The sequence below is a fragment of the Anthonomus grandis genome, chromosome 5, assembly GCF_022605725.1.
Source record: "Anthonomus grandis grandis chromosome 5, icAntGran1.3, whole genome shotgun sequence".
In the NCBI taxonomy this organism is placed as follows: Eukaryota; Metazoa; Arthropoda; class Insecta; order Coleoptera; family Curculionidae; genus Anthonomus; species Anthonomus grandis.
The window spans coordinates 30,879,104-30,900,516 of record NC_065550.1 but is presented as its reverse complement, the minus strand read 5'-3'; the positions used below and the strand labels follow the sequence as shown (position 1 = coordinate 30,900,516).

Genomic DNA, 21,413 nt, shown 5'->3' with positions numbered 1-21,413 from the left:
GCAGTGCTTACCCTACAGGATCGAGAATATCCGATATGTCACTGTCAATAAGCAAACGTCAAAATGAAATCAGCTGATTAGGTCATGTCATGTGATTTGTTTATTCTTGAGTCAAGTGACTTTTTGGGAGTGCTTTCAGTTTTCTAAATTTCCATAGAAAAAGGCAAAAATGGCATTACACAGCGCTACCAAAGGCAAATTGATTTCTGTTATCGGAGACGAAGTAAGCACCTTATTTTAAAAGAATAATCTTACACATTTACTTACCCCCTCAACCATTTAGGACACTTGTGTGGGTTTCCTGCTGGGCGGTATTGGAGAGATCAACAAGAACAGACACTCCAATTTCATGGTAGTAGATAAAAGTAAGCATCCCATTCAAGTTTTTCAAACCCTTTAATTTCTATGTGATTTTAGACACCCCCGTAACTGATATCGAAGAATGTTTTAAGAGGTTTTTGAAGAGGGATGATATCGATATCATTTTGATCAATCAGAATGTTGCTGAAATAATCAGACATGTCGTCGATAGCCACAACAGTCCCATACCGTCCATTTTGGAGATCCCCTCTAAGGATCATCCTTATGATTCTTCTAAGGATTCAATTTTGAGAAGAGCCAAGGTAATGATTTTCTGTTTAATAAGAAATTGCATAATAGTGTAATAGTTTTTGTCAGTGTTGCTTAGATCTTAGGACTCCATATTCTTTATTATTCCTAATACCCATTATTCAACCTAAAATTAGTACTTTTCAGTTTCTTTATTGGGGTGAAACTTGAATATAAACTATTAATTACTATTAACTTTAATCATAGGCAGGATGATCAAGTAAGGAAGACAAATGCTCATGTCTCATAGAATATTGGGAAAAGGCAAATTTAATAATAAAGTGAAAATCAGCTTTATTATCTAAAGAAATATGTCTATTTGATGAAATTGAAAATAAAATAAAGAAACCATATAAAAAAGTAAATAGCTTTAGCTTATTCCAACAGAAATTTGTCCTAATATTCAAGAATTCTAGTATAAAGGGCATAATTGATAAGCACAGACAACAAACAAAACTAAAACATACAAAGTGTTAAAACTACAGATCCTCTTCGTTAATAGCTTAAGAAAAAGAGTTGTAATATGTTTTGACTAATAATTATAGATCTTAATGTTTTAATATTGGATATGATAGTGGCATTACAAATTTTATAAAATGGATTTTGTGATATTGATTTCTGTTTTGAATAAATATAGGTTTCCATATTAATTATTAACTGGGACTTAAATGACAGAATTTGACAGCTTTATTCAATTTACTGTAGATTCCTCTTTTCCTTTAGAAAGATGCTATTTATAAGGTGGTTAAAGCTGTGTTTTAGCCTAAAAATATACCTTTTAAAAAAATTAAAAATTCCGAATGGTTCTGGAGATATTAAAAAAAAAATACAAAATTTTGAAAAATCGATTTTTTCTGAGCATATTTCTTATCTAATTTTAAAATAATTTGCACTGATGCATTGACTTGAGAATTTACATTAAAGTGCAAAGTATGTACATCTGTCATGTTAAAATTAGAAAGAACTACACCATCGTCACCTCACAAACAAATCCTCAGAAATCCTCCATATGTTGATGAAAAGAATAAAAATGTAATATGTATATTAGTACATATACTACTAGTAATCATGCAGCAAGTTTTTAAATGCTGTAAAAAAGACTTCAAGCAATTTTGTTGTGCAGTATGTCTTGGTGTTTATCATCCCAGCTGTATGGAACGATGTCCAGAAGTTATAAGAATTGGAGGTCACTCAATTATTTCCTCAAAGAGTTGCCAGCTGCGACGACAAGAAGAGGAAGAAGAAAAAGCGATCTACACCACAAAAATAGACACACTTTCTAAAGATCTCATGCTCAAAGACAGGTTCATCGAAAGATTACGTCGTAATAGTGCCAATTATGACAGTCTAGTCACAGAGGCAGAAAATAAATTTGCTTCCGATTTGGAAAAACAAAGCCAAAGAATTATAACACTTCAGGATGAAATTAAAAAACTCCAATCTGAAGAGCTAACTCTAAGAGAAACTATACAAAAGTATAAGGACTTGGAAACTGATCTAAATCAGCGCCTACAAGATCTAGCAAGAACATGATATCAACGATCCGTACATTAGAACTGGAAAATGCGGCGCAGCGTATGGAAATTGAGAGTCTAAAATATGAGGCTACCGGAGTTCAATCCTGTCCTACAGAAAATGTACCCAAACCCAGCAATACCAAAGCAGAACAACGCTATCCCAGGAAGAACAAAATTTTGGTCATTGGATCGGATGTTAGAGGATATCTGTCACTCTTTAAAAAATCAATTGCTAGCAAGCATGATCTAAACTGCCAAAAGACATCTAATTTGCTGACTGAAGACCTGCTTCAAGAGACTCTCCAATTCTCCGAACGGTTTACTAAATCGGACTTCGTTTTTGTGTTTCTTGGTTCACTTCAAACGATGCAGCATTGGGGATTGAATCCCTAAATGGAACTACGCTTATACCCCTTGTTGGAGATTACATAAATAAGGAATGCATGTTACATTATCTCATTGATTTCTGTCAATTAAATAATATTAAATTGAATTTTCACCAAGACTGTCAACATCTCAGTCCAATGTAACATTTGAGAATAGTAAACTCTCTACTGTTTGTTGACATACAAGCTAGCAAAAATCATGTAAATGTAAAACACATTCAATCTAATGTTTTACCTAGCCAACTAACTCTAATGTTGTTAAATATTCAATCTCTGCAACATAAAACTAGTGAACTTTCACTTTTTTTGCATGACTTAAACTATCCTAGTATTTTATTACTTACTGAGCACTGGCTTAAAATGGGTGAGCTTATTGATCTCCAAATTATGTTATTTTGTCTAGTTTTTGTCGGATTTTGTCTTCTCATGGTGGATGTATGATATTATTATGTAAAAACTTTTTAGAACACAACTCTTTTCAACAGGTAGATAAATTTAACCATCTCCTAAAGGAAAAGACTTTTGAATTTACTGTAATTTACTCCAAATCCATAAACTTATATGTAATTTGTATTTATAGATCTCCTCTAGGAGACTGCAGCAAATTCTTTTTAAAATTAGAGGCATTTTTGTTTGAAATTCTATCGGCGGCTTACGTAGTTCTTCATCATCTAATGGGGGCATTTAATATACATATGCATGTAAAAGATTCTACTCGTATAACACAGTCAACAAGCTCCACTATTGACTATATTTGTTCTAATTTTCCAGATGACTCCGTGGAGTGTACAGTCGCAAATTCTGCTTTATCAGACCATGAGTTTATACTATGTAAAATGGCAAATATACAAAAGGAATGTAGTGTATCTGCACAGCGATATGGTCGAATTTTTGGTATTAATAACTTAATTGTAGGGCATTTTGGGTAAATCTCTCAGACAATTAAAACAATAAATTTTCGTCAGAATGGTTTATTTAAAATTAAATGAGAGATATATATATATATATATAAGGCGGATGACAAATTAAAGTAGGTATAACAACTTGCGGACCGAATAGACGGTTTTAAAATTATTTCAACTACCAACTATAGTGAAATACAAAGAACAACTAAACTCAATATTTCCAATTAAAAACGGTCGAGACGGTCTTCTCTCAAAGCTCAGCCGGGATGTTGACGCCTTGGCATTTTCCGCGAACACCGACAACCATAACAACTCTAAGAAAAACATTCGGACTTCATAATTTAAATCGTTGTTGCCAAATTGCCTACATTAATAAGTTTCGTCAACTTTCAGCTCTTGAGTCCTGGAATTCTATTTTCGATTTATCTTCCTTTCACACAAAAATTCTTAAGCTCTTTGATGCTTCCTTCCCAATGATTAAAATCAAACCGAAATCCAAACCTATAAAATTTTGGTTCACGAGGGGTTTGAAAGTATCTTCAAGAAATCTGAGATCTCTTCACACAATAAGAAAGTTCACTGACTCTCCAGTTTTTCATAACTATTTCAATTCTATTTCAATATTTTCATTCTATTTCAATTACTGAACCTATCGTCGGCGTCGTCTGATAAGAATCTCTAAGCAAACTTAATACTCCAACCGTTTAAGTGGTTCATCTAACAAATATAAGGAAAGTTGGAAAATTATTAATGATATTCGTCACAATAGGGTAAGCAGTCAAGACAATGCCCTGAAGTCTCTCCCAATGATTTTAACAATTTTTTTTCTAATATTGCTCTACAACTTCAGCAAAATTTGAACCCTTCAGTGGATCCTCTTTCCTTTATGCCAGCCATTCATGTTCCAAATTCCTTCTTCTTTATACCTACAAACCTAAACGAAGTCAAGGATATTCTGTATACTGAAAAAAATAAAAATTCAACTGGAGAAGACAACCTTTCAGCTAAGATTTTTCTCAACCTTCCAGAAACGGCGCTAAAGGCACTAGTTGACGCAATTAACCTTTCTTGGAGCAAGGGGATATTTCCATCTTGCCTAAAATCAGCTAAAGTTATCCCAATTCACAAGGGTGGAGCTCTTGATAATCCTTCCAACTTTTGTCCCATCTCTCTCTTGTCTACGCTATCAAAGGTAATCGAAAAACTGGTAAAAAATCGAATAATGTCCTTTTTAAAGTCCAAAAACATCCTCACCAGACTTCAATTTGGCTTCCGTGAAAATACCAGTACCAATGATGCCATGTTTAATTTTTTTCATGATCTTTACTCGCAGATAAATGATGGTGGAGTTTCGGCGGCAGTTTTTTGTGATTTTTCGAAGGCTTCCGATTGTGTCTGCCATAGGATTCTGCTGCGGAAGCTTCATCATTATGGATTTCGGGGAGTTTCATCTTCTTGGTTTGCTTTCTATCTGCAAGATCGGCAACGAGTGCTTGTAGGATCTAAGTACTTTGATTACCATCCTATAACCTTAGGAGTTCCTCAGGGTTCAGTCTTGGGGCCTATACTTTTTCTCCTATACATAAATGATCTTACCAATCTTAATGTACGGGGGAAATTTACTCTATTTGCCGATGATACCACACTTCTTTGGCACAGCCCAGACACAGATACTCTGCGAACTACATTAGCAACTGATCTTCAGGCAGTAAATCTCTGGTTTGAATCAAACTTGCTGTCACTAAATCCTCAAAAAACCAAATTATTGTGTTTTAAGTGTGCTCTAGACCACGTGCCTCTTTCTAATGCTTCTTGTTTTACAGAAGCGTGCTGTACGTTACATCTGTGGGGTTTAACCAAGAGATTCCTGTCGCTTATTATTTGTTAGGCTGGGCATACACACTGTCTTCTCCCTCTACATTCAGAAAGTGGCCCGCTTACTTTTTGCAAATCGCTTTAAATTTATAACCCCAAATCCAAGATACTTTACGCGTCAAGTGAACGATCTAAATCTTCCAATCCCCTCCTCCGCATTAACTAAAAAATCTATTTTCTACGAGGGAATCAAAATTTTCAATCGTTTACCAGGTGGAATCAGGGAGCCAACATGTATTGACACTTTTAAACGTAAATTGAAAATACTTTTGACCGAAAAATGTTACTATTCACTGGATGAATACTACGTCGACACATTCTAATTTTCCCTAAGTGTAAGTTTACAGTATTTGAATTTTATTTGATTTGTTTGTATGGTTATGGCTGTTCTTATGTATTGTTTTCGAACTCGAGTGTGTATGGGGTGTAGTGGTTAAGTTTAGTGGTAGTAGTTTAAGGTAGCTTTGCTTAGAACAATTTTTCTTTGTTAATAACAATAAAGCATGTTTATTATTATTATTATAATTTCTATTCTAAGTGCTTGGGTCATTTGACAAAAATTTCGACGGGTGAAAATCCCAACACTATCTGTGGCCATGGCAATGTAAAATACCTCTACACAAGTACAACAAATACATTCATCTTGTGTAAAATAGCTTACACAAGAGAAATGTAGTCGAAAATCCGATTTGTGTAATATGCAATAATACAACTACTGTTGACGATCTGAACCATTGGTGCTTTGGATGTCAGTCAAACCAATGGGAACCAAGAACTGGTAAAATTGAATCTTATTAAAGTCTATATATTTCAACTTGAAATTTACCAACGAATGTATGTAATTTAGTGAATATATGAAAGTAGGCAGTAGAGTTAACCATTTATTTGTACAAATGGCGGAACAAAAGCTTGAATTGAGTTCTATATGTTTAGTACCTTCTCGCTTGTGTTGTGTGGGTCCCTTGATATGAAAAGTGTGTTCATGTTTAAATTCCCTTAAGAGTAAATAACATACTTATAGATTATGTTAAAATAGTGTCTGTGTAAATAATGCACTATATGCAAAGCTAAAAAAACGATACTAGAATATATGAATTGCGACGTCTAATCTTTACTTCTCTAATCATATACTTTTGTTCATTTCTTAAAAATTTAATAGTGGTATTGTTTTTTTAATTGTTATTAGTGTTTATTGTTCTTTTTTGAGGCTACTGATTTGTGGTATTGTAGCATTTATTTACTATCCTTTGACCTTATCTAAGACTTGTAAAGCCTATGAAAATAAATATCTGTCTATTGTAAGTCAAGATTTTGCCCCTTCAAACTGTAGAAGTACTAATGTAAATTGTTTTCAAACTTGAATTGAAAAAAACTTTTATTTTATAACTTCCCTTCATTTTAATTCACTATTCTTCTTTTCAGGGCATGTTCAACCCAGAGGATCTCATCTAATAAACGACTTCCGTATGGCAATATAAAAAATATTAGCATCATATTATTTGTTTAAATTTAGTTTACATTCCTGTTACAAATAGACTATAAAATTTCCGCAATGTTGTTTTATTATTACTACATACTCTTCTATTGTACAAAACCAGGTTTAAAAAAGAAAACTTAAATCTAAAATAAAAAGTATGAAACACAATAAGTCGGCACTATTCGACAATTTCATTATCACTGTCCAATAAAGTAAGATCTATACATAATTTCTTCTCTTCGACCCTCTTACGTCTAATTATTGTGGTGGTGCCTATTTGAAACGAATCCCCGTTAAATTTGATTTTTTTATCGTCATTCTTCGCCTCCTTTTTCACTTTTCTTTTTGTTTGTTTGCAGTTTGCGGGTTTTTTATTTTCCCGAAAATGTTTCACTCTCTCCTCATACAGTTTCTTCCATTTTAACAATTGTTCTTTGGAAATGTCCCAACTGATACAAGCGTACGGCACTTGGTTTTTCGTCGGGTCCAAGTCTGGCGAATATTCAGGTATTTCCAGGCATAAATGCCGCATTATTTGCTCAAACACTTCATCCACATAATAATTTATTATTAAATCAGCCTTTTTGTCCTGCAAATAAACGGCCCGTAATGGGTTTATTTTTTTAAATTAAATTAAAGTTACACTCACATGTTTTGTTGGTTGTAGGTTTACTATCACGACTTTGCCTCCAAACTTTTGACATCTTAAAGGCAGGTTTCCGCTAGGAACTATTTGTAACGTTGTACCAAGACAAATGTTGAGATCTGCCAAACTAAAACGATTATTAAATTTTTCTGCAACTTATTTGTTAGTAAGAGATGTGTTGATTTTCTCTCTCAACCCCTGGCAAAAATGTTTAATAATGCAGTTAAAAATAATCAATTTCCCAATGAACTTAAGACAGCAATCATCACTCCAATTTATAAAGGTTCTGGTGATATAAATTCAGTGCAAAATTATAGAGCAGTTAGTGTTTTGTATGCAATAGCAAAAATTAAATGATATATTAAAAACTTTTAATAACAAATTTGCTATTCAACAACATGGGTTTTTACCTAGCAGGTCCACTGTAACAAACTTTTGAATATTGACTGATAATGCCTCGGAGGCAGTTTGTAATAATAAGGCTCAACTAGATGTTGTTATACTGACTGTGCGAAGGCATTTGACAGCGTTGATTAATTGATAAATTATGTGCAATTGGCTTTTCTTAATTGGCATGTGGCCTATGCAGTCCTATCAAGTATCAGTAAAAGTATGAAAATAATTTTCAAATACGTTTGTTACTACATCGGAAGTGCCTCAGGGTAGTAATCTTGGCCCTTTACTGTTTGCAATTTTCATTAACAATCTACCTGAGTGTGTTCAATTTTCCCAAAGCCTAGTTTTTGCTGATTAAAATATTTAAACTTAATGATTCTAAAGATTTACAGAAGGATTTACATATCAACAAATGGTTTGTTGACCATAAAATGTATCTTAATATCAGCAAGTGTCATGTAATTAGCTTTACCTGAAAAAATAGCCCTATATTATAAATTAAATAATATTAGTAGAAAGACTGAATGCCAGAACTTGAGGGTTTATTTGCAATCAAACCTAAAATTTAATAAGCACCAGGAAATAATTATTATTAAAAAAGCATATAGAGGGCGCTGGGTTTTGTTATTAGAAACTCAAGGTGGTTTAAAATGGATTCTGTAATTAGACTCAGAGAGAGATGCCCAGTCTGTTATTTTTATATATAATACAGCACAAGCTCGGTAACATGAACACAAAAAAACCAACCCTACTTCATACTACCGATTGTTCACATTATGGGATGAGGATGATTATTATGTTTTTTTTTTGTAAAGAGACTAAATTATAAGTTTCAAGCCTTTGTTTATTTACTTAGTATGTATTATTTATAATACCTATGTATTAAAAAATACCTACAAAATTTATTTAAAAAAAGAAGTAATTTTTAATTGCTTCGTTTTAGATATTGTATTTATAATTACAGCTTTTTCATAAAGTTTTTTAAGGCAATATTAACAAATTAAGGTCAATATTAACAAAGTTTTCCTGTGCCAATTGCATGCATAGCTTTAATGCTTCAATGGCTTCAGAATATCTTATTTTAGGCTTTGGATCTTCAATGACCTGACAGTCGTCTTCTTCTTCCGAAACAGCATTATCATTTGGATCATCATTAAGGTTAATGCCAGCATCATCCTTATTCCATTCAGTGATATCGTTTGTCGTATATTCAGCCTATAACAAAATTGTATTTATAGTAAAGAATACAGTAGCCTATTGTAAAAAAAATACCTCGTGAACCTCCCTTAGTAAACTCAGAGTCTCCGAAACAACTTGATCAGCCTCTTCGTCTTCCCAAATTTTTTTAAGTTCGCTTAATGGTATGGAATCTTCATCTGTATATTCTGTATTTTTTGACAGTACAGGATACCAACATTTAGATAAGGTTCTAGGTGTAATTTTTTGCCAAGCACTATGCAAATGCAACATGGCGTCTTTTAGTGTAAGTTTTTTTAATGAATCGATTACATGTTCATCAGTTGCCACAATTGAAGTTAGTAAACTCTTCCTGTAATATAGTTTTGTGAGTCTCAGAGCGTTTTGATCCATCGGCTGGATTAGCGGGGTCACATTAGGAGGCATAAACATAGCAAATATGTTTCCGTCATCTGTTTTTAATGTGTCTGCTGGAGGAGAGCGTTATCCAAGAGTAGAATAGCTTTCAGTGGAAGATGTTGTTCTTTTAGATACTGCTTCACCTAAAATCATTCAAAAATGGAAAATGGATTTAACGGTTATGATTAAAATCACTTACTTCTGGAACAAAGTGGTAAAAAACCAATACTTAAATATCTCTGCAGTCATCCATGCGTTTTTGGAATTTTTATAAATGACCGGATTTCTAAAGTGCTTAAAACAGCGGGGATTTTTTGATTTTCCAAGCACCAGCGGTTTTAATTTGAAACAACCTGTAGCATTTGTACATCCTAAGAAGGTCACCCGTTGCTCATCAATAACTTTTTTTAATTGTTCTTTAAACGGCCCAACCAGTTCCGGCTGAGATGATAATTTCTCACCGGATATTTTTAGAAATCGTATTCCATGATGGACTTTAAAACGTTGCAGCCATCCATCACTTGCACTAAACTTCATTGTCGCAGGATATACATTTCCAAAAATTCTGATTGCTTTTTGTTTTAATATATCGCTGCTTATTGAAAGATTTTGTTCTCTTTGAGTAAGGAACCATTTGTACAACTGTTTTTCCATTTCTGGGTACTCACAAGATTTTAACGTACACTTTTTGTTTGGTCCTAATGAGTTGGTTACCCTTTCAAGAATCTTCTCCCTTTTCTTCTTGATCGAACAAATTGTTGATTTAGCAACTCCGTATTTTCTAGCCAGTATAGTAACTGACACACCTTTTCGATGTTCTTGAATAATATTTGCTTTTTGTTGTAGTGTAATGTTTTTTTTGTTTTATTGTTTTTTTTTGCACAGTTTTGCCCATTTTGAGAATCGTGCAAAGAAAGGTTGTTACCGAATGTACAGGCGTTTAAAGTCAACTGAAAACTGAAGAATAAAAGCCATATAAACGCCGTGAACCATGCAAACATGCTACGACAAGTCAAAAACCAGCGAGACAGTCAAAATATTACTGGCATATTGGCTCAAAAATCGTTTAAAAACGTATTGTTTAATTGTTCACATTATCGAGCAGACTTCTGTTCACACTATAGAGTACCTAATACAAAAAATATTTTATTCACAAAACCGAGTTGCTCGTATATACGAGTGTTTACGCCACCGAGCTTATACTGTATAGTGAAAACGAAAAATATAGTAATCTGAATTAATTTAATAGAATAGATTTTAATGTCCTCAGATGGGTGTTGTGCAATAAAGTGATCCAAATCTGTGATATTTTTAATATAAATGTTTTAACTCTTAAAGAAAAACTACTTAGTGTGGAATTCAATTAATTTTATAATCCTCTGTTCTAGTCTTTCAGTCTTATTTTATTTTGGTATGTATCTTAGTACTGCCTTTATTGACCTATAACTGAAGACCTATTGAAGTTTAAATAAATAAATAAATATATTGTACAAAATAATGTATGGAGATTAGATTAAGAAAGATTATTATATTTGAAATTTCATTTGCCACAAACACATCAAAAGCTAATAAGAAAAATAAGGGATATGGCAGCTTTTAACTCTGCCTAGAGAAAAATAATTCATATGTACTAATTACCTCTTATAGATTTTTTACGGAGAGTACCCAAAACTATTACCAAAATCTAAATATTTTGAAAACTCATGTAACAATTTTACTGACTTTCGTTTCAAATAAAAGACTCCAAGTTTCTTGCCTTGTATTTACTCTTGAATTTGGAACATCTTGTATCAGTGGCGGCTGGTCTATGTGTGCTGCAGTGCTGCAGAGCTCCAAAGGAAATTAAATAATCTATTAAAAATATGATCTATAAACCAAAACCCAAAAAAAAAAAGAAAAATCTCGTCCCGCATATTTTTTACACCTATTTTATCAATTAAACAACCTCCAGTGCATCAGCGAGTCAACAGCACTGGCGTCTAGCCCCGGGTATGCAACTAATGATCCTTCTTTTTTGACATGCGCTTGGTGAAGTTAGTCATAAGTTAGTTAGGTTAGAATACTGTTCGGCAAGTTGTGTGTTGTTTTAAAGTGTCGTTTTTTCATTAGTATTGTAAAACTTTATTAATTTTGGGTGAAATTATACAAGTAAATTAAATAAAACTAAAAGTTAAATGTAGTGAATAATATAAAATAAGAAATACCGGAAATACCTTTCAAGTTGGTGAAATTTTAAATTTTATGTTTATTTCTACTTTTATTTGTCTGTATAAATCCACCTTTTGTTAATTTATTTGCTATTATATGGAAGTGCATTTAAGGCAATAAAAAAATGGAGGGGCAACATACTTGTGCAGTGCAGCAAAAAATACAGTAACATTAGCAATCTAAGAAAGCATGTCATCAAGTTTCATCCTAATAATGATGATTATCTAGCTTCCCTGCAAATACGACAAAATAAACATTATAATTTTGCTTGTGACCAGTGTAAAAAACGTTTAACGCATTTAAGAAATTTAAAATTCCACATCAGAACACATAGAGGCTCAAATAACACTTCAGCTCCAAATATTACACACCCCAATACCTCGACCACTACCAATGCAAATCAGTGTGCTTTGTGCAGTGACTTTTGTGCTGATAGGAAGACCGTTATAGAACATTATAGAGACTTTCATAACATTCCTATTGAACATAAAAAATTGACGTTTCAAAGTGAGGAAGAATTTATTACTTGGAAACTTTCCTTTGAAAATGACACAAACTGTAAATATGTGGTTAACTATCAGAAATGTTTTAAATCACATGTAGCTGCAAGTTTTATTTGCCATCGTTCAGGAAGATATGTTCCAGAAGGCAAAAATATTCGGCACTTAAAGATACTAGGAAGTAGGAAAATAAATGCACTCTGCCCAGCAAGCATAAAAATAAAAAAGCTTAATAATGGCACTTGTGAAGTGACCATTATGGACAAACATGTGGGACATTAGAATGACATCGGTCACTTGAATTTGTCTAAAACAGACAGAGAGAATTTAGCAGTAAAAATTTCTTCTAAAGTCCCATTTGAAGATATTTTAGACGAAATTAGAGATTCAATCACTGACTCAGAACTAAAACGTCTGCATCTGCTCACAAAGAAAGATCTATATAACATAGAAGCCTGTTTCAATTTGTGCTCCTCATCAGTATAACATAAAAACGACATCATAAGTGTAGAGTCCTGGATCAATGATATGCAAAGTAATGGAGATGCAGTTCTGTTTTATAAGCCCCAAGGTTCTGAAAGTGAAGAATGGCCAATGTTAAAAAAATGAGGATTTTGTTTTGATTATCATGACTGCTGCACAATGTGAAATGCTTAAAATTTATGGGACCGATTGCATCTGTATAGATGGAACTCATGGGATGAATAACTATGACTTCGAACTTATAACTCTCCAAGTTATTGATGATATTCGTCAGGGATTTCCTTGCAGTTTTCTTGTGTCAAATAGGTCTGATAAACAAGTTTTAAAAATATTTTTTCACTTTGTAAAACCTCGCCTTGGTACTGCGCTTTGCCCAAATGTCTTCATGTCAGATATGGCAGAAGCTTTCTTCAATGCATGGATTAAAATAATGTCTCCACCAAAATTCAGGTAAGCCAAAAAGTTATTATAATTGTGTCACTGTTTAATAGTACCATTAATTTTAGATTATACTGTTCATGGCACGTTGACCAGGCGTGGCGTAAGAATTTATCAAAAATCAACACCAAAGAAAAGCAAGTATGTTTTGCCAAACTTGAAAAATCATAACATTATTAACATTGTTTTAATTTTTAGGCTTTTATTTATAAGAATTTAAGAGCTGTCTTAGAAGAAAGGGATGTCACAACTTTTAATATTTTAATTAACAAGTTATATACTATGTTACTTGAAGACCCTGATACAATGGAATTTTTCCAACTATTTTAATAAGTATTACATGTGCTGTGTAGAATGTTGGGCATACTGCCACCGACTTGGTGCGGGTTTAAATACAAACATGCACTTAGAACGTATGCAAAAGACATTAAAATATACTTATGTAAAAGGGAAGAAAGTCAAGCGATTGGACAAGGCAATCAACGCATAATGCGATTTGTAAGAGACAAATGCACTGCACAGGTTAATAGTTCTTAACAAGGGGAAGCTGTTTAGTAAGCTGAAAATAATTCGGTCCACTTTGTTTGTGACAAAGTTTCAAATTGAGGGAAGATTTAGTAGTCGAGTGTGAAAATGGATGGAACAGTGCCTCAGAAACAACAGCAGAATTATATGTTATCCAGAAGGTTCAACGAGATTGTAAATGCCAACTACTGTGCAATGAATGTAAAACTTGCATCCATCAGTTTTGCTGTTCTTGTCTTGACTCGTCAGTTAAATACAACATGTGCAAACATATTCATCTTTTGATCAGATATATTTCTCAATATGTAACTGACTCACTGGAGCATCCTCAAGATAATATCTTGAGGATGTCTTGATATCTTGGTAAGTAATTTTGATGATTATTTTCCATGAATATTTAATATAATATTTTATGCGACATAAACAAGATTTTTTTTGTATAGCATTATGCTTCATATTCTTAAATGACGACAATTAGGAAAAAAATAGGTATACATTTTAAATAAAAAAACATGGGTAATAGTCTTTAAATGTGTGTGGCTTAATATTAATAGTGAAAGTAATGTTTGTATTATTTTAATTGGGTTTCTATTGGAATAGGTAGTTGGGATATACCTATTATTATTTTGACTAGGGGCTCAGTTTTTTAGCTATAAATGCAAGAATAAATTTAGTTTGACCTTGTTTTAATGTATCAGTAGATAAAGATGTCGGCGAGAGTAATCTAATCATAGTGGAAGAGACAATGGAAGAGGAACTGCATACATTAGAAGCAAAAGCGCATTTAACGGAACTGTCAACAAGCACAAAGTTAAAAACTACATCCTTTGAATTCAGAAAACGAAGGGTAGCAAGTTTATTGGAAGAACTGCAACACATTTCTTTTACTACATCAGATGAAAATGAAGAGCTTGATGCTATAGAAAAAGCACTAGTTCCAATCAAGCACACGTTAAGAGCCCTGAAAAACAGCAAATGCATTCCAAGAGCTAAAAACAAAAAAACCACAGGAACCACACAACAAAAATATCAAGAAGCAACGATTTTTCTCAACACGAAAAAAGCCTAAGCCCGAAAATAGAAAAGTGAGACTTGAGACAGCTTCAAATGAAACAGCACTACACTTAATTTCTCTTTAATAAAGCAGGTAAGATTTTTTTAAATAAAAATCTGTAATATTTTTTCTTATACTGGTGTTTTCCAATATTAGAGATATTAAAAAAAATTCTTTTACAAAAGTATTCTATAAACTCGAGTGTAAACAATCTCTAAAATTGGCGAAAAACGCTATAACAAACAAAAATTACCAAAAATTGTTTTTTGCTTAATGCATTGAAATTTAATTTATTTGCAGATTTTCTTGTCAAGGACATGAAGAGGGCCAATCTTGAAGCCCAACTTTTTTTTTATTATTTTTTTTATCAATAAATGAGATATTTTCAACTTTGTTCTATTTATTTATTATTATTTTTTAATTACATTTTTTTTATTATTTTTAAAAATAAGAATAACTAAGAAAAACAAATAATTTTAACGTAAAAACATAAAAAAATGACTATCCACCGTCCGTCAACAATAAAATTAGCGTCAGAATCAATAGTTGCATACCCGGGGCTAGACGCCAGTGTCAACAGCAGCCGAGTAAAGTACCGTCGACCCGGTAGACGATTCGAAATAATCATCTGGTCCACACGATCGTGCTCTACGCGCTCCTTCGCACACCCGCGCTATTCCCCGCCCCCCCCCCCCCCCCCCCCCCCCCCCCGTGTCAATCGGAATGGTACGCTGAAATAGCCCGATAATTCGCTGCATTTATTCCAGCTCTAGGCGGAAAATGCAATTTGAGAATTGAGATCGGGATTTTTTTTCGCGGCTTGGCAGTTTTTGGGTAGTTCCGGCGCGGCGCGGCGAGTTGAACTTATAAACAATACGGTGTTTGTGATTTTGTATTTTGTTCGTGTACGGATTTTGTTTTTGTTGAATTGACAATAATAATATAATTATTTATTAACTATGGAAGTGGTGTTTAATTTAATTAATGTGAAGAGATTTTCTCAACATTCTTATGAAGAAAAACTTGAGTTAAAAGCAAAAGGTAGACCATTGCGAGACATTATTATTGAAAAAGCTGGTGTAAGTAGAGGAAAAAGTTATACGCGTAAATTTAATAAAGACATTTATTTAAAAAATGAATGGATTTGTGGCTGTAACAAAAAGAATTCTTTATACTGTTTTCCTTGCCTACTTTTTGGTGGCGATAAAGCTTGGACGGAAATAGGGATCACCGATCTAGAACACTTGAGTTTGAAAATAAAAAGGCATGAAAACTCTAAAAGCCATCTTCATAATTGTATGGAATTGGCGTTATTAGGATCAACTTATATAATGACACAATTAGATTCTGCGTATTGGTTAAATATACAAAAACATAATAAAAATGTCTCAAAAAATAGATACATTTTATCAAAAATTATAAATTGTATTAAATTTTGTGGAGCATTTGAACTGGCTCTTTGGGGACATGACGAAAGTGATATTTCTGAGAATCTGGGGATATTTCGTGGGTTGATCAACTTTTCTGCTGAATTAGACGTAACTCTAAGTGATCATCTAAAGAATTCTTCCGTATTTAAAAGCACCTCCAAAGAAATACAGAATGATTTGTTACAGTTTATGCTTGAAGTCTGTCATGAACAAATAATTGAAGAAATTAATCATTCGCCATTTCTGGCAATCATGGCGGATGAAACAACGGACGTTGCTGCAAAGTCTCAAATGGTTGTTATTTTTAGATATGTTTGCGATGGTGAACCAATTGAACGATTTTGGAACTACTTAATTCCTGATGCAGAAACACTTAGTAAAGCAATTCTAACTGTTATTGAGCCTTTAATTCCAAATTCACCCAACAAACTGATTGCCCAAAGCTACGATGGAGCAGCAGTAATGAGTGGCCACACTGCAGGCGTTCAAGCATTAATTAAAAAAAAGTATCCTTTTGCTCATTATGTACACTGCTATGCCCACCAGTTAAACTTGATTATGTCTAAAGCTGCTTCTGCAAATAGGCAAGCACGTGTATTTTTTGGAAATTTACAAGACATTCCGGGATTTTTTAATAATTCACCACAACGAGTAGAAGTATTGAATAAAATTCTGAACAAAAGAATCCCTCATGGCTCTAACACCCGATGGAATTTTAATATACGAACCATTAATGTTGTGTATGAAAATAGAGCCTCTCTCATTGATTGTATGCATGAAATAGAAGATCAATTTTCCAATAACATAGTTTGTAGTGCGGCCGCTTCTATTCGGCGTGCATTGAATGATCCTATTTTCAATTTTTGGCTGACTTTTTTCCATCATGTAATGCCCCACGTAGATATCCTATTCAATCAATTACAACAAAGAAAAATCGAACCTACTCTAGTAAGAAACGCTGTTTCTTACTAGAGTAGGTTCGATTTTTAAAATTATTAATTTATATATATTAATTTATTTAATAAAATTATTAAAAATTATTAATTATTTGATTAAAATTTTGAACGCAGTATCATTCAAGTTCGAAATAATATTGATAACATTATTAGTGAGGCAACAAATATAATTAGCGAGCCACCAGAAACAAACGAAAACGCCCAAATAACAGCCAATTTGATCACCAGATTTCTGCTTTAGAAGTTGTGATATTATTATAAATTGCGCAAAAGATAGATTTCAATTTAAAGAACATCTAGTAGTTGCATAACTTTTCTTTTCCTAATGCTTTGGAGAATATTGTGGCAAATTTCCTGAAGATAAGCTCACTTCCGTATGTACCTTTTATCCCATGATTGATAAAGAACGTTTACGAACTGAACTATCTGTTCTATACTCAAGAAATGATTGCAGGACATTAAATGGCGCACTACCTCTTCTAAAATTGTTAGTAACCAACAATCTAGGAGATACGTTGAAGGAGACAAAAAAATTATTGGAAATTGTGGTAACTACTCCCATGATGACATCAAAGACGGAGAGATGTTTTTCAACATTAAAAAGAGTCAAAACATTTCTTAGAAATTCAATGACCGAAGATCGTTTAACAGCACTTTCCATGCTATCTATTGAAAAAAAGTTTATCTCTAAAATTAACAATTTTAATGAAAAAGTTATAACAAAGTTTGCCACTAGGAAAGAACGAAGAATAGACTTAATTTATAAAAAATAGGTAGTAGGTGAAATATAAGTAATATACGAGTATAAAAATAATTCAGTTTTTTTTGCTAATAACACCCTAAAATTTGTACCACGAGCCGCCACTGTCTTGTATATTGAACACAGAGCATCAAAATATGAAACTTATTCCTAGCACTCTCTATATTTTTGTATTATATTAATTTTAATGCGTCCTAACTAACCTGGAATGAAAATTGGACATATCCAAATCCCTCTCTGGCAACCCATCCTCCCAATCCAAAATTGTGTCTTTTAATTTGCCACGACAGGTGCGCCCTCTCACGTCCCTCCTGCAACCCTCTCCCAAATATTTTTGTCCTACAGTACTTGTGGCGGTGTGTCTAACAAACTGACTGTAACACCAAAAATTATTAAACAATATTAAAAAAAAAGTGAACATTAAATTAAAAAAAGAAACCTTTCGCAAATATCGCATTGTCCTATAAACATATTCCCGTGCAGCTCTGACAAATGGGTCCGCGACACTCCGGTTCTCAAATGGAGCCCATCGATGTTCTGACTGACAATGTAATGAACATAATTTTTCTCGATTAAATATTTTAAGGCCATATGGGTTTTTGTGGGCACGGCCTCATTAAACGAGATGTTTATGTCGGGTTTTTTCCCCTCTTTTTCGAGAGTCCACACCCCATTGGGGCCCCTGAAATCCGGGATGCCCGCCGATGTACTTATGCCTGCCCCAGTATGTACCACCACATGTTTCGCCTCTTGAATCCACGTGGTTAATAGAAGGCTTTTTTCGTAAACGTCGTCTTCGGAATCGAATTTCTAGAAAGAGCGCAAAAATTGCTTAAATGTTGATTGATCTTTGAAGAATCTCTTAAAAATTTTACAAAAATTCTTGGGACTTTTTACGGTACTTATTCTACTGTAAAAAAAACTACTATTACATGCTACATATAAAAAATGCAAGAAATGTATTTTTAAATATTTAGAAAACATGACTATATTTAAATAAGACACAAGGTGGTGGAGTTTTAACAATCAAAAACCAATATAGGTCTGTCATATGTGATCTTTTTGATAAGGATTTAGAGGCACGTTTTAAGTTATGATTGGGCTTATAGCTAGAAACTTGTGTGTAATTATTGTTTACTTTGCTCGAATTTCTAAGCTTGACACTTATCCTACCAACTCCACTTGATCCTACCAATGTATTTATTTCAACTTTTAAACTGTGATTGTATACTATTATGATCATTTTTTAACTTTTATGCAATGTGATGTTTTAAAGGCAAATAATAAGATATTAGATTTAGTGACTTTCAGCCCGCGTCTTTTCTACTATGAGGTAATAATTGAAACTGACCCATTTACTGCCAATTGAAAATCACCATCCTCCACCACTGGTTAATGTAAACTCAAAGAACCAAGAAACTTACATAAAACACATACCTAATTTGTTTCTTATTAATGTGTGAGCTATATTCGATTCAATATTGAGGCAGTTTGCTACAGATATCAATGATGTGTAAACTATTTTTTACCAGATAATTAAAAAAGTATTTTTATAAAATGTGCTTCCTTATCTAGAAAAATTGGTAGAGTTTTCTATAATGCAGACATTATTAAGCCACTTCAACTATTTATGTTATGAGCCCATTTTGGAGAATGACTATCAGTGCAATAAATATAAATTAAAGAGAAATAGGGCTATTAGCTTTTTTGTTGCTCCAGGATATATTTTAAAAGGCTGTGGTGACCTACTACTCAGCCATTGCTCAAAACATCAACCTTCCCCAGTGAATGGGAAGTTAGTAAGATATTTCTAATTTTTAAGAGAGGTTCAAAACAGAAGGTGGTGAACTATAAACCAAATTCATTTTTTAAATTCTATTTCTAGCATGGAGCTCTATAGGAACATTAAACATCATATATCTGAGGAACAACAAGGTTTCTGTCATCAAAAATCTACATTATTGCTTTTATATTTTCAGTTAGCAGATGTTATAAATGGTTCTTTTACAACAAATATATTTCCTGTCTGTCTTAAAAGAGCAGTGATTTTAGTGTTTTTTGTTACAAAGATGATTAGTTTCCAGGAAAGGAAATGCAGGGGACATGCTACATTTAGTCTTTTTGAGCTAATCTACAGCAATCTCAATGCGGGTGATGTGGCTGCAGTTTTGTTTTGTGATGTAGCTAAAATATTTGATTATGTGGATCACAGAATACTAGAGAGATATGGCTTTCGAAGCTTATAATTATAATTTAGATCCTACTTGTCAGGTCATGACCAGAAAGTCAACTTTGACAATTGTTCATTCTTTACAGATGCAAGTTTCCTCTGGAGTTCCCCATGGTTCACTACTCTTGCTGTTATATATTAATGACTTCTTCCACTTCTAACAATAAAAGGCAAGTTGACAATGTTTGCTGATGACATACCCATTTTATAGCATGAGAGGTATTTGACAGATCTCGAAATTCTTGTAAACATTGAAGGAGTGGTGTGATGCAAATAATTTTTGTTTCGATTCCTTGAAAACCAATGTGTTGAGTTTTCAGTGTTCTATGGAAAATGAGAGTATTGTAAGGCATTATTTTAGTAAATTTTTGATTCTAACAATTGATGATGGGGCTTAAATTTCAAGGCCATATTACCAAGATATCTAATCAGGTTTCTTCTTCTCTTAGAGTATTTTTTTATTGTTTAGACTTTGACATTGCAAAAAGTGCTCTTGTGAAGTTTTAACTGAGCTATGGCATATGTTTTTGGGGTTCATGTACTTAATATAGGTTTGACTCGATAATACTAATTTAGTAGCTTTTTGCTTGTGTATTATTACTATTATATTCTTACTGTATTTTCATATTGTTTCTAATGTATTCTTATATTTTACATTTGGTATATTGATACAGTAACAAATAAATAAACTTGAAGAGATGACTGAAGAATTTTATCAATAGACCTTAATATTCTTGTTTTAGTCCCTCTTCCTATGTAAAGTTAGTTTTTACTCTATGTTGTGTATAATATTATTTAAATTTTACTTTGGCATCATTTCAGTTTTTTCATCATTGTTTATTATATATAATATGTGCTAAGCATTTACATTAAAACTAAAGTATATATGTTCATTTGGTAAGTTAGTTTTAGATATTGTTCCTTCCTCTTCTTCACATTAGGTTTTCCTATTTGAAATAAATGAATTTAATTGAACTCAAGCACTCCTATTTAATGTTAAGTGTACTGGATTTCTTAACTGATTTCTAAAAGCATTATTGAGCTAAATTACTTACCTCTGGGACCCCAAGTACCCCCTTATCATCATACTCAGAAAGACCATCAGCATAACTGCAAGACATTTTGTCGATTTTACGACCCGCAAGGCCCCTTATTTTAAATTATAAATATATTCATTGTGAAGGTAAAATGCATGAAAAGAAAGTAAAAAAATTTTCGTAAAACGAGGAATATATTGGTAAACAAAAAAATACAACAAAATGTCAAAACTCAATAATAAACAGAAGTAAACAATTGTAAGCACGCCTTGATGACATTGACATTTCATACATCACAATATGTCAAGAAACTGTCAAATTGAAAAGTATGGTTATGGTCACAATAAACAAATTCAGAACCTCTCTACTGTGGTTAAGTTCGCTA

The 21,413-nt window shown here is 32.8% G+C and overlaps 2 protein-coding genes and 1 long non-coding RNA gene across 3 annotated transcripts; 1 reads left to right on the top strand and 2 right to left on the bottom strand.

Moving 5' to 3' along the window:
• The first annotated feature begins 57 nt into the window (after positions 1–57).
• LOC126736747 (V-type proton ATPase subunit F) lies at positions 58–6,840 on the top strand. The gene is made up of 4 exons (XM_050441282.1): positions 58–223; positions 284–365; positions 418–623; positions 6,715–6,840. Exons 1-4 carry the CDS (start codon positions 170–172, stop codon positions 6,742–6,744), a joined length of 372 nt encoding a protein of 123 aa, XP_050297239.1. The 5' UTR covers positions 58–169; the 3' UTR covers positions 6,745–6,840.
• On the bottom strand, positions 6,836–21,288 carry LOC126736741 (NAD-dependent protein deacetylase Sirt6). Its single transcript, XM_050441266.1, has 5 exons — positions 21,047–21,288; positions 18,201–18,571; positions 17,965–18,135; positions 7,419–7,542; positions 6,836–7,358 (listed from the first exon to the last, which is right to left on the bottom strand). The coding sequence occupies exons 1-5, from the start codon at positions 21,110–21,112 to the stop codon at positions 6,948–6,950; spliced, it is 1,143 nt and encodes a 380-aa protein (XP_050297223.1). The 5' UTR covers positions 21,113–21,288; the 3' UTR covers positions 6,836–6,947.
• Positions 7,582–11,755, bottom strand: LOC126736753 (uncharacterized). The gene is made up of 3 exons (XR_007660770.1): positions 9,607–11,755; positions 9,084–9,550; positions 7,582–9,026 (listed from the first exon to the last, which is right to left on the bottom strand). It is a non-coding gene; the product is annotated as an uncharacterized LOC126736753 (long non-coding RNA).
• Positions 21,289–21,413: the final 125 nt, after the last annotated feature.